The following is a 12883-nucleotide window of genomic DNA, read 5'->3' on the forward strand; positions in this document are numbered from 1 at the left end:
CATATTTGACCCCTAGCCTGGGAACTTCCATATGTTGCAAGTATGGCCCTAAAACGACGGAAAAAAAAAAAAAAAGGCAAAGCTCAGAGTAGGCTGTCAAAAGGGAGAGTATGGATCAATTAACATCAGCATCAACATAGTGAAGAAGAAGGTGAGAACTCACTGGCAGGAAGCCACCTATCTTATCAAAAAAAGAAGCAAGTGAATCTACCGCACTGATATGGCAACATGTAGAGTGAAAACTAGTGTAGGCTTTGGAGTGGCTTTGAACCTGGATTCAAATCCCAGCTTATTAGCAGTCTGACCCAGGGAAAATTCTTACCTGCTCTCTGAGACAGTTTCCTCATCCACAAAGTGAACATAGTATCTACCGTTATTTTTCACACCAAGAAAAAAGAATTACAGCAAAGTGCTTTTTTTTTTTTTTTTTTTTTTAAGGGCTGCCCTTGCAGCATGTGGAGGTTCCCAGGCTAGGAGTCAAATTGGAGCTGGAGCTGCCAGCCTACGCCACAACCACAGCAATGCGGGATCTGAGCTGCGTCTGTGACCTACACCGCAGCTCAGGGCAACGCCAGATCCTTAACCCACTGAGTGAGGCCAGGGATCGAACCTGAATCCTCATGGATACTAGGCGGATTCCTTTCCTCTGAGCCACAATGGCAACTTCCAAAGTGCTTTTTAAGATACCGACCTTGCTAAGCCAAGCAAATGAGGATGAAATGAAAAAAAAAAATGTATAGAAAACTGCAAACACAGAATCTGGGCCCATCGTAAGCACATGCTAAATGCTGATTCCTTTCCTACCCAAGGCCATTTACCGTCTCTTTCTGACCCTCCCTCACCTCGGAAGGCATATTGTTTGCCTCAGAGGCAAGATGGACTATTGCCATGGTTATCAAGTTTTTTCCTTCCCTGCTAATCCATCTAGGACTCAATCCACAGAATTTGGAAGATGAAGGCAAAGGACAAAGGACTGAGCCAAGACAGAGGAGGGAGGATGTGTTAAAGACCAGCCAGCACAGGAAGCACCGCTGGCTTGGTTCACATCTGGGGAACGGCTTCATGTTGGCTTGTAGTTTTACTGCCCATTAGTTCTCCTTCCACCTCCTCCAGGACCTCACCCCCACCTCCATCCATCATTCTCTCTTTCTTTTGCACCTTTAAACCTCTTCTTCTTTACTATTTCCTTCTTGACCTATAGATATGTTCAAGTCTGTCCTATGTTTATTTTTATTTTATTTTTTTGTCTTTTTGCATTTCTTGGGCCGCTCCCGCGGCATATGGAGATTCCCAGGCCAGGGGTCTAATTGGAGCTGTAGCCGACGGCCACAGCCACAGCAACGCCAGATCCGAGCCGCATCTGCGACCTACCCCACAGCTCAAGGCAACGCCGGATCGTTAACCCACTGAGCAAGGGCAGGGACCGAACCCACAACCTCATGGTTCCTAGTCGGATTCGTTAACCACTGCGCCACGACGGGAACTCCAAGTCTGTCCTATTTGTAAAAGACACTCTCCCGCAGAAAACCTCCCTCCATTTCCTGCCTTCTTTTCAGCTGCTTCTGCCCTGTTGATCTCCCTTCTTTCCTACCTGACCGTCAAAAAAGAGCGATGCCCCTCATTATCACCATCCAGTCAAGAGAGTGGCTCCCAGGCAGCATATTTCTATTTTCTCCATGTATTTCTAGCCAAAAGGAAATCTTCCCTCTCTGCTTACTGATTTAGTGCTCCTGTTTCCCAGATTTGTATTGCCAGAGGCACAGACACTCAGCCCGAGGGTAATCTTCCTTCGGACTGAGAGAACTTCTCCAAGTCTTATATTCTCAGGGGCTGCCCTACTTTATGGGCAAACATGGAGCCATGTCCTTTGAGTCCCAGAGAAACCAAGAACCTTGAAGGGACCAGTGTATCTTGGCAACACCTGGCAGCAACGTACATAAACCAAAGCAGCTCTTCTAAGAACCCCCTTTAGGGGTTTAAGCTGTGCAACTTGCCAGTAAAAAGTGATAGCTTATTCGGTGAAGAGGGCAAACCCTGGCTTGCTGACGGAAACGGTTCCATAAGAGGGCACAAAAAGGTACATCATTAAATAGGACCAGGAGGTCTGCAGGCTCCTGTGAAGGCCCAAGAGTTTGCATTCATAACAGTCCTCTGCAGCCTATGTACCGGGTCACCTACTTTGGAAGGAAGTCATATCCCGTCATATCCTTTAGCTGAAGCCAGGGTGCCATTTACTCCCCAGATTCCATGATCCTGTTATGTTATACATTGACTCCCACCTGCCTAGGGCTTGTGAAAGGGTTCTGAGATTTGCTTTAGAGGCACAAGTATCCGGATGTTCTACAGAGAACCAGAGTAACTACTAAGAGGTGGTGAACGAGCTACAGTTCTCCTTGGCTCCCACTTCACTAACTGCGGGAGGCTACGGGCGATGAGCTACAAAGAAGTCTCCCTCCCCAACTCAAGACACCACCTTGTCCCTGCAGAGTTCGTGCTGTCTTTTGCTCAGCATCTAAGGAGTTTTTCGCCTCACCGGCCTGAGAGTATCTTGAGGCTGCTGTGATAGGTAACTCGGTAGAGAAGCAAGGCTTGCCGTGTTTACTAAAAAGAACTTCTAAAAGAGAACAAGCCTGGCATATCCCTTTTTGGTACTTTGTCTATGCCCAAATCTGATACAATTCGACTGAAAGGCAAGATCCCTCAAGCTAGAGCCAGAAACACAGATCCATGAAACTTTGCATTTTAATGTTGTCTTCAAAACTGCTCTTTATGCAGTGGGCTGCGTGAGCGAAATAGTGGACCAGGTAGCCTTACCACGAAAGCGACGCAGACATGGAAACAAGCAAGTTACCTGGGGGCGTTTCCACACCACCTTCCCGGGAAGCAGTCGGTTGTAGAAAAGTGAATCGTTCTCAGGCAAAAAGGTTGGATCGCAGAAAAGTCTTCCATCCCTGATGCATTCCTGCTTCAGTTCCTGGTACTTCTGGTTTTTGAAGAGCTTCAGGGGGGGACCCATAATGTCAAATTATGTCTAGAATGAGAAAACTGTTGTCATCGAAGGAAGACATTCTCAAGTCTTTTAAAGATGACCTGAGAGTAGACAAACAGTCGTCATCCCAGCGATTAATTCCCAGACCCAAGCACTTCGAGTTTAGCTTTAAAGAAAAAGTCACCATCTGGGGGGAAAGAAGGGTCCAGGCTCTGCAACGAGTTAGTTTGGGGCTCGGGGTAAGGCAGCTAAACCATTTCGGGACCTCGCTTTCCTCATCTGCCAAATGGGGCAATATGGGCCATAACAATCTTATTGGAAAAATAGCTAATAAATGTTCTGATGGGTAGTTGAAGTGAGTCATTATCATTGAAAGGGCGACCTTCGGATTTTACACTGGCCGGGAGGAGCTCAAGCAGAGAACAATTCTAAATTCGAAGATAAAGGGGGGAAATTGCTTTATTAAATTCAGAATAAGTTGGCGAATAAGTGTGTGGCCCTGAAAGAGGCCACACACTTTGTGCTTGAGGAGGGGAGAAGCAGCCCCTTTCACTTCTAACAAGCCCTTTTACACAATTCCTTCCCTTTTATCATTAAAGAGCTTTGCATTTTTATTACTGGCCAGGGAGGCTAATGCAAGCAGCGGAGCTCAGCAGATGGCCTCCAAAGACAAGGAAAGATAGAAAGATTGTGTCTTTCTTCTTCAAAGTCTAGGGTGCAATCATTTGCCCGCGACAAAGGGCAGACTCTGAAATTCAATTACGCTAATTTGGTGCACTATAGATTCTTATCCCGTGGCAATACACTGTTGCTTTCTTTTCTTTAAAAAAAAAAAATCTCACATGGCTAAGTAGAGAATTAATATAGTGGCTCTTTAGGCAATGTCTATCAGAGCAGAGCGCTCCAGGATCACATGCCCGGAGCAACTGGTTTTTATGAGGGTAATTTGAAAGGCAAATTTGATTTTAAATAGCTTTGGGGTGATAACAGGGTTTTCAATGCTTTGCTTGATTCACAAAGAGAGACTTGTAATGATTTTAATGATCCTCTCATGACAGTCAATGGTAAATAAGAGGGGGTTTGTAAAATTTACATGACACCACTTATTTCAAAAATGCATTTTAACACTTGTGATGGAACACGATGGAGCATAATGTGAAAAAAGAATGTATATAAATGTATAACTGGGTCACCTTGCTGTACAGCAGAAGTTGACAGAACTTTGTCAATCGACTATAATAAATTTTTTTTAAAAAGTCATCATAAAATCTACTGAATGTAGGTTTTAAATTTCTAAAAAAAATGGATTTTAAGGATAACTGTGTCTATACGCTATGATTGCATGAGGGTTGAAACAAAAAATCTGGCGAAGGTCAGAGTGTCTGCAATTAATAGTGAGGCATTTACTATTTTATAAAAAGTGTTACATTGATCAGACCGCTCTACTTATTTCACGTTCCTTCAATATTACTTTGAAATGCCTTACTGGTAAAGAAGTGTCCCCATTTGAAAATCATAAAAAATTCAGTTTGATATTATTTGCAATCTGCGATACATGTAAACAAACTTGCCCTGTCTCTGAATCGGAGGAATAAAAAGCTGAAAATAACCTGTTCTTCCATAACCTTATTTAGTGGCAATTGCTTTTCATATTGAAGACTATGGGACATTGCAAGTACCGAAATGCTTTCAGTCCTTGGATTGACGTCTGCCCGTGAGTTTTAAATATTCAAGTGTATTTCATTGCATTTGAGGTCACGGATGGTATCACTAATAGTTTTCCATTAAGCAGCAGCATCAGAGCCAATCTCAATGCATGCCCAGGCTCCTTTCTGGATCCTTTTGCAAATGGACCCCAATTTTCACATGTGCTCAAATTTATAACAAACACTACTGTGCCTCTTGCTTTTCCTGGAAGGTTTGGTGGCTTGCCAGAGGCTGGGGACTATAAATGGGGTAGCGTCAGGGGCAGTTGGGATATTTAGTTGGCCAGAACCTCCTAGTCCCTGAACATTTTGGGTAAATGAGTATTTCCTGTTCGTGGGAAGGCCCTCTGCCTCCACCAGTCTCTCTCGTTACTCAGTCAAATGGTGAGGCAGACGGGAGCCTGCAAAGCGAAACCCTGTTATATAAAGAGGGCCTGTCTACAGATAGAGCATCAGTTGAAAAGAAAATCAGGTTTGATTTTTCGAAATCAGAATGAGCCCAGTCAACTTTATCAGACCCAGAATGTACAGGTGGTGTGGAGAGTTTAAACCTCTTAAGTGAGGGTTCCCCCCCCCATCTTCAGGGGCGCACAAGAAATAAGGTGTCCTCAACTTCGATTTCTGACTAGGTCACGGGAGGACTCTATTCTGTTTGCTGTGACCTTGGTTTCTTTGCGCCCCGGTTTTCTCCTAAGGGAAGTGGGGTTATTTATCCTGCGCTCCTTACACTGTGACTGTCCCGAATGAGATGGTGAGTGTACAGGTATTTTGAATAAGTAGAAAGGGCTCCATAAAAAAGCAAAATACACAGTGCGAGCCCTCTCATTGCCTGGCACAGAGCTAGGTGCGCGGCCATGAATCGGGAAATATTGGTGGAATGGCTGGATGTCTCACGTAGGGGATTCATGTTTGTGTGGCAATGTATGGTTTGAGGTGGACGCTTCAGTTCACGTTGTCCTCACGGCAGCCATGTTTGGTCGGTGTTATCTGTGCCCTTCATTGTGCGTCTGCAGAAATGGCAGCTCTGACAACGGGCAGCTAGAAAATGGCGGCGCTGACTCAAACCCCGATCTGTGTAACGCCAGATTTGGCTCACTGCCTCCTTCAAGGGATTTTTTTTTTTTTTTTTTTAGCTCAAATGAGGAAAACCCTCCAAAGCAAACACGATACCTAACTTTGAGGCGTTCTGCCTAGAATTTATGGCCATGGTGGATATTGAAAAGGTCCTTTATTTCCATGGCCTGATGATGATAGGCGAACCCAAACTTTTCACATCTGAGGGTTCATTCGTTAAGTTTCAGAAAACTTTTGGAAACCAGAAAGGTGAAAGTTGGGTTCATCCTCAACAACTTGCATCCAGCTGTGAAGACCAGAGGGCCTTTGGGTTGAAGACCACGTATAGGAAAAGTAGTCGGTAAACAGAATCAAAGCTGGGCCTTTGGGGATCAACCAAAGAGAGCTTTCAGCTAACAAAGGGACCGCGCTCACATCTTAGGAGAGGGACCTTGTGTCCTGGGGGCTAGGGTTATGGGTGGTTGGGTGGAAAAAGCGTGCCGTTTTGTATTGAAATAAAGATCTTAAGCCATGCTGTTGGAATAGGGACCCACCACCTAGTGAAAGCGTAGGAAAAGGGCCATGTGGACCTAGGCCAGTGGCAGGGGTGGCTCCAGAGAGTGGGGAGTTAGGAGTCGCCAGGGGAAGTTGAGGGGACCTGCCACGTCGAACACAAGGCTGCAGTTAGGAGAGGGAGCTTTTGCTACTCACCAGACTGGAAAGCTTGGGAATCTGGACAAACTCTTAAGAGGGACATCCCGTGCTCTTTACCTGTGCGTCAGCCTTAGAGTCGGAACCAGATTTTGCTCTACCAAGCGAAATCTGCCTCAGATTTTTAAAGAGAATTATGAACTGAGAGAAGAAATCCGGTCTGCAGGGACGGGGTGAGCACGAGGGAAGGGGAGGGCATTTAAGCAGAAGAGAACATGGCCCCGAGGGGTGGTTCCTGGCTGGTTGCTCCTTTCCCCCAGTTTTCCCCTCGTGCTCTACTTGGGGCAAAAGTGGAGGTCAAAGCTATTAGGAGTTTGCAGAGCAAACTGTATAGAGAAGACTTCACTCTGCCCTGGCATGAAGGAGCAGCCACTGTGAACCACAGTCGGTTGTCTGTATCCTCATTCCTGGGGTTGGTGTGATGGGAGAAATGGGGCCCGGTGGGGAAGTAATCAAAATTCAGCACCCACAAGTTACAGAGAGAAGAGGCACAGTCACACTTAGGGCACAGGTCTATCTACCAGGCACATATGGCCGGTCAGATATTCTGATCTGAAAGGGACGGCAAAAGTCCTCCAATCCAGCTTCATAGAGGACACATCTGTGCTGCCCAGAGAGAAGACTCTGTTCAAAGAAATTCCAAGAAAAAAAGAGTGCAAAAAGTGCCTTGAATTCCATTGTTGCAGAATTCAGAATCAGGCAAAGAGCGCAGGGAGTCGGGAGATCCACGATCAAGTCCCAGATACCACATAGGGTATATAACATCTCACTTTCCCCGTAAGAGCAATGGGAATAAAATGCTGCCCCACACACCTCAGAGTGTTATTGGGGAGAGCTAATGAAATTAGGAATAGGAACACATTTTTAACTGTTTAAGGGCAAGACCAAGGTAGGGCAGTAGTAGTTCTGCTCATTTTGAGCAAATTAAATCCCTTTTCTGTCCTTAGAGGGAAAATGAGGAGATTACATACTTTAAATTAAGACACTCACAGGGAGTTCCCGTCGTGGCTCAGCAGTTAACGAACCCGACTAGCATCCATGAGGACACGGGTTCGATCCCTGGCCTCGCTCCGTGGGTTAAGGATCCGGTGTTGCCGTGAGCTGTGGTTTTAGGTCGCAGACACAGCTCGGATCTGGCGTGGCTGTGGCTGTGGTGCAGTCCAGCGACTACGGCTCTGTTTCCACCCCTAGCCTGGGAACTTCCATATGCAGCGGGTTCGGCCCTAGAAAGACAAAAAGACAAAAAAAAAAAGAAAGAAACACTCACAAATATTTGAAAGACCAATATAAAATGGCCCCTGAGCACCTTCTTTTTGGCTGACTTGCCCCACTACCCTTCCCGCCCCCCCTTGGCTGAATAAGCCTATCCTATAAAGGCTAACTTTACAGTCCTGTGAGAATCTAATTCCGATTTTTCTAGAATGTCACACTGGAGAGACTCTTAGATCACTCAGTCCAATTCCTTGCTTTTACGGGAAAGGTGAAGGGACTTGTCCAAGGTTACATAGTTAGTGACAGAGCTGGAACTAAAACCCGGACCTCCTGACTCATTTTTATTACCACTTAAAAGGGAGGGGGGAGCTTGCAATCACAAGACTGCAAGATATTGCTTTTGAAAATTCTTGTTGTCCTCTTCTTACTAGAATGCACTTGGAAGTTTTGTTTTTGAAGTGCTGTCAAAAGGTGAGGTGATTTCGAATCAAGGCTAATCAAAGAAACACTGTTTGGGGGTCACAAAGGGGCTTTTTCTGCTTTTAATTTAGTAACTGAAAACTCCCAAGGATACGGAAAGCCTGCTTTTTAACCTATTCTTGACTACGCAAGTGTTTAGACGACTCCCTAACCGGCTAAGGACGCTAAGGATAAATAAAGAATGCTATTCAAATCCCAAGTATTCACACAGGCACACGCGAGTGTGCACGGGCGCTCACATACACACAGACTGCAAGAGGAATGCAAGTTAATTAGCCATCCCCCATAGGAGCTTTTTCTAAATTCCTTCCGACTGTAAAATGTCCTTAGTTTCACAACATAGATTAACAAATGAGACAGGATGGCAGAATGTGTTTAATTTGCCTCTGTGCTTTCTGTCATATTTCAGACTCCAAATCCTCCGAACCCATTTCTAATTGCAATGCTCCAGTCCTTTTAAAACTTTCCATTCTCACCCCAGCCTGCTCCGGTCCAGCAGCCCCGCTATGCCCCTAGAACCCGAGTGGCAGTGGAGTGGGGCTGGGGTGGGGGTGCAGGTAGAGCCCCAGTTGCAAATCCAGGTTGAAACCAACACATGGATCAGAGACGAACAGACGAACAGAACCAGGCCGGCCAGGGGGTGATCAGGAAAGAGCCAAGATCAACCTGTCACCAGGAAAAGAGGACCCCCTCCCCCCCCCCCCCCGGCTGCAGACAGGACAAACTCTGCTGCCATTTCCTCCTGTGGCACACTGCAGTGCCCATGCCCACCCCCCACCCACCCCACACTTCCAGGGCTTAAAGACCTTCTGCACACAGTGTGGCTCCAAAACTGTGCCTGCCTTTCAGTAATTTGCCCACAGTAGTGGGTCAGCAAAAACTAGAATAAAACCCTGGTGAGGTGGGTGCTCCCTCTCACCACCCTGCCCTGCCCAGGTTAATCCTTCCTTCCCAGGTATTTTGATTAAGATAAAAAGAAAACCTGAGCAGATATCACCCGGAAAACCTCACTGCCAGACAACCACAATTACCCGCCAGCCCCCCCAAAATAGGCCATCTAAAATGCCATTCGTTTTGAAGTTTCCAAACTGCTATTCTGCACACACGTTCGATCCGGACAAACCATAAAATTATAGCAGCGGAGTGTACCTATAAAGTTTAAGGTCTTTTAGACAGTAAGTGCTCCAGCAGATACAATTTCAGGCTAAGTGTGCGAATGTCCTCCCTGTTCACCTGAGTTATCCCGGGAGCCTCCGCTGCTGCCGCTGCCGCTGCCGCTGCTGCTGCTGCTGCTCTGGGCCAGGTAACCCCTACAAAGTCTGTTCAGTCAGTGTGGCTGAACAAAGATTCTGGCTTTTCTTAACCTGAAAACTATTTGGGCTGTACCAAGCTCTGCTCACAGGGGGGAGGTGCCTCGCAGAAAATTCAGGAGCCTTTGCCCCGCCTAGCCGTCAGAAACTGATCCTGAGTCATGAGGAAAATCTGGAAAGCGCCCCGACCAGATGTGCAGATGAGATGCCCACTCCAGCAAACTGCAAATCCACCAGCAAACTGCATAAACCCAGGAAAGCCACGTGTGAAAGCACTTTCTGTCCCCAGGAGAAAGAGGACTCTCAGGGAGGGATCTGAGAGGTTTCTGACTTTTTCTGTCCCCGGGGTTAAGAGTGCAGACGTGGACAAGGACTGGAGGGAAACATCTTGAAGTGTTGGCAGGGTCCTTGGGGTTCAGGCTGCAGACACGGCCCTCGTACACAGATGTGTGCTCACTATGGGGACTTCGGCAAGTGAGTGGGAGTGTGAAAGAGGAGCTGATGGGGTACAGGGAAGAAAAGGTTGCTTTGTGAAGCCACAGGTTACCTCTGGCCAAGGGCAGAGAGAAGGCATCAGTAAGAGGAAAGTGAACTGGAGTTTGATTCCTCCTCGGCCGTAAGCAGCCTCATTTCTAGCCATGAGGCTGTGGAGAGTCTGCCTGGCGGTGTTAGGTGAAAAAGCAGAGCAAAGAACTGTGTTTTGGGCTTCAGCGAGATCCTCAGACCCCTTGCACCCCAGTCAAGGTCAGGTTCCTTGAGACATGCCCTGGGACCCCTTTCCAGGGACAAGACTCTCAAGTCGTTTGTTTGTTTCAACTTTTAGCAACTGCGAGGGCTTCCATCATTTCATTCCCGGGCTCTCCCAAGCAATGTGGGAGTAACCTTTTGACCTGCAATTACCCCCTTGGCCCCTTTCCCTGCACCAGCTCTGCTGCTGGCTGGTTGCGCTGGGGGGAGGGAGGGAGAGAAAAAGAGACGAAGAAGAAAAAGGAAGTGTGCTTTCCCTCCTCACTGGCCCCAAACCAATATTTCCATGAAACAGAGCCGAGCGGTTCTATAGCGGTGGATCTCAGAGACCTTGCCCTTGGCACTTCCCCACAACTCCATCCATGCCTTCTCACCCTCTATGCCAAGATGGAAGTTGAGCCAGCAGTAGGGGGCAATACGGAACACCAGAACCCAGGAGAATTAGGGCTTTAAGCCTTGGCACCCCACTTGGTTCCTCAGTGACAGATTTCTGGAGCAAGCGTCACTCACAGTGTGGGATTGCGGCTTTGAAACCAAGGGAGGGTTTTTTTGTCTGAGGTCATCTTCTTCGGCCACCTTTTCCACCTCCATAATTTTCAGATGAGTAGGGAATCATCGAATCTGAGAATGAGAAGGCACTTTAGAAGCCTACCCTCCTGCTCAGGGCAGAAATATCATCCTGATAATCTGGAAAGCTCATTCCTCTGTAAAGCAGCTTGTTCCACATTTGGACATCTCCTGATTATTATTATTTTTTTAAAATCTTGCCTAGGTTGAGCAAAAATTAGCTTTACATAAGATATGTCTAATTCCTCTTTCACATGACAGATACCTGTCATGTCAGCCCAAGTTTTTGTCCTCCAGGCCAAATATCCTCAGTTCATTTAGATCATGCCTCCTGGGACATAGTTTCCAGATATTTTGCCATTCGGGTTGTCGGTGAGCATAGATCTGCTCAATGTGCAGCTCGTAGCTCAGTTACAACAGTCTTTTGTTTCTTGCACGAACTACTATTATTTGCCTGATTCTTCACTTATACAATTGACTTTTATTTTAACCTGCATGCTAAGCTTTACATGCATCCTAATAACCAGCACCTCATCTATTTTTTATTTCAATTTACCCACTTATGATTTTCCTGGCTCTTGAGTCTCTCATCTAAACTATCACCTTCTTCTTTTTTTTTTTTTAGCTGAGAATTGCAATGATTTTTCTTTTTTATATATTTATTTCTTTGTTTGCTTTTTAGGGCCGAACCCACGTCATATGGAGGTTCCCAGGCTAGAGTGCAAATCAGAGCTACAGCTGCCAGAGCCACAACAATGCAGGATCCGAGCCGTGTCTTTGACCTACGCCATAGCTCATAGCCAATGCCAGATCCATAACCTACAGAGCGAGGCCAGGGTTCGAACCCACAACCTCATGGTTCCTAGTGGGATTCATTTTCACTGAGCCACGAAGGAAACTCCAAAACTATCATATTCTTTATACCAAAGTTTCTCAACCTTTTTTTTTCCTTATCACGCACACCCACAAGGAGCTTTTTCAGACATTTTCTCCTAATCTCTTCCCATGAAATTTTAATAACACTGATAGGCTGTGTATATGTGTAATTTACTCTCTACAGATCTGTGCTACAATATGTAAAGGATATTTTTCACTCCTCAAGAACCAATCTTGCCCTCTGGGAGGCGATATCGCCCCCTCTGGGAGGCGATATCGCCCCCGCTGGGAGCACATGCTCTGTATCACCAAGTTTCTTTTATCTGCGTGTTTGATCAACGTGACTAAGAAAAATATTGGATGAGATAGGATCCAGGACAGAATACTGCAGCATGACCTGCAAGGCCTCTCCTTATTAAAAATCCCTTTTAATAAGGTTGCTCAAACTTGAAGCAATCCGTCTAACTTCTGCTCCCACCCAGCTCTGATTTTTCCGTCTTTGCCCTGAGGCTATCATAAGACGTTTTCAAATGTCTCACTGACATCCAGATGCATTCCACTTCCGGTATTCCCTTCATCTACCCTTTTAGATACCCATTCAAAAAAGGAAATGGGTTTAGTTAAGCATGACTTGCTTTTAGTGAGCTCATGCTTACCCCTAGTGATTTCCGCTCCCTTTCTAAGGCCTCAAAAATGATCTGCTTAATTGTGCGTTCTATCCTCCTGCCAAAGACCAATGCCACGCTCACTGGTCTGCAGTTTCCAGGATATACATTTTGCGTGCTGCAGCACCACACCACCCCCCTTCAATAAAACCTGGAACAACACTGGCCTGCACGTTTGCCTCTCTCACCTATTCCCTCTGCTGTAATTTCTCAAAGGTTACTGAGATTGGCTCTGTGATCACATCTGCACATTTTCTCAGTAGCCTCGGATGTAATTTGTCCCGGCCTGGAAACTTGAACTCATTGAAGGCAGCTAAGTACTCCCTGATTATCTCCTCATCTATCTTGGGCTTTAATTCTCTTTCCAGTTCAAAGATCATGCTCCTTGCTGGTGAGGTTAAGTAACTTGCCCACAGTCACACACCTAGTAAATCGGCAGAGCTGGAATTTAAATCCAGCCCTGTCGGACTCTCAAGTCTGGCCTCTCAACCCGCGTGCTATGTAGCTTTCAAGTATCAAAGGAGAGGTGGCATGGCCCACAGGTGCCACAGGAGTTGCCAAGGGGGA

The 12883-nt window shown here is 46.3% G+C and overlaps 1 protein-coding gene across 2 annotated transcripts in view; it reads right to left on the reverse strand.

Moving 5' to 3' along the window:
- Positions 1 to 9528, reverse strand: part of CAPN6 (calpain 6) — a 29177-nt gene extending 19649 nt beyond the window's left edge. Inside the window, exons 1-2 of one of the 2 annotated variants that reach the window (XM_047765603.1) lie at positions 9385 to 9528; positions 2852 to 3031 (exon numbers count right to left, since the gene is read on the reverse strand). In XM_047765603.1, coding sequence (XP_047621559.1) covers positions 2852 to 3016 — 165 coding nt within the window. In that variant the 5' untranslated portion in view covers positions 3017 to 3031; positions 9385 to 9528. Of the gene's footprint in view, positions 1 to 2851; positions 3032 to 9300; positions 9347 to 9384 lie in introns of those variants that run through there. The other variant, XM_047765604.1, reaches the window with a different exon arrangement.
- Between the last annotated feature and the right edge of the window lie 3355 nt (positions 9529 to 12883).

This window comes from Phacochoerus africanus, chromosome X (assembly GCF_016906955.1).
Source record: "Phacochoerus africanus isolate WHEZ1 chromosome X, ROS_Pafr_v1, whole genome shotgun sequence".
Taxonomy (NCBI): domain Eukaryota; kingdom Metazoa; phylum Chordata; class Mammalia; order Artiodactyla; family Suidae; genus Phacochoerus; species Phacochoerus africanus.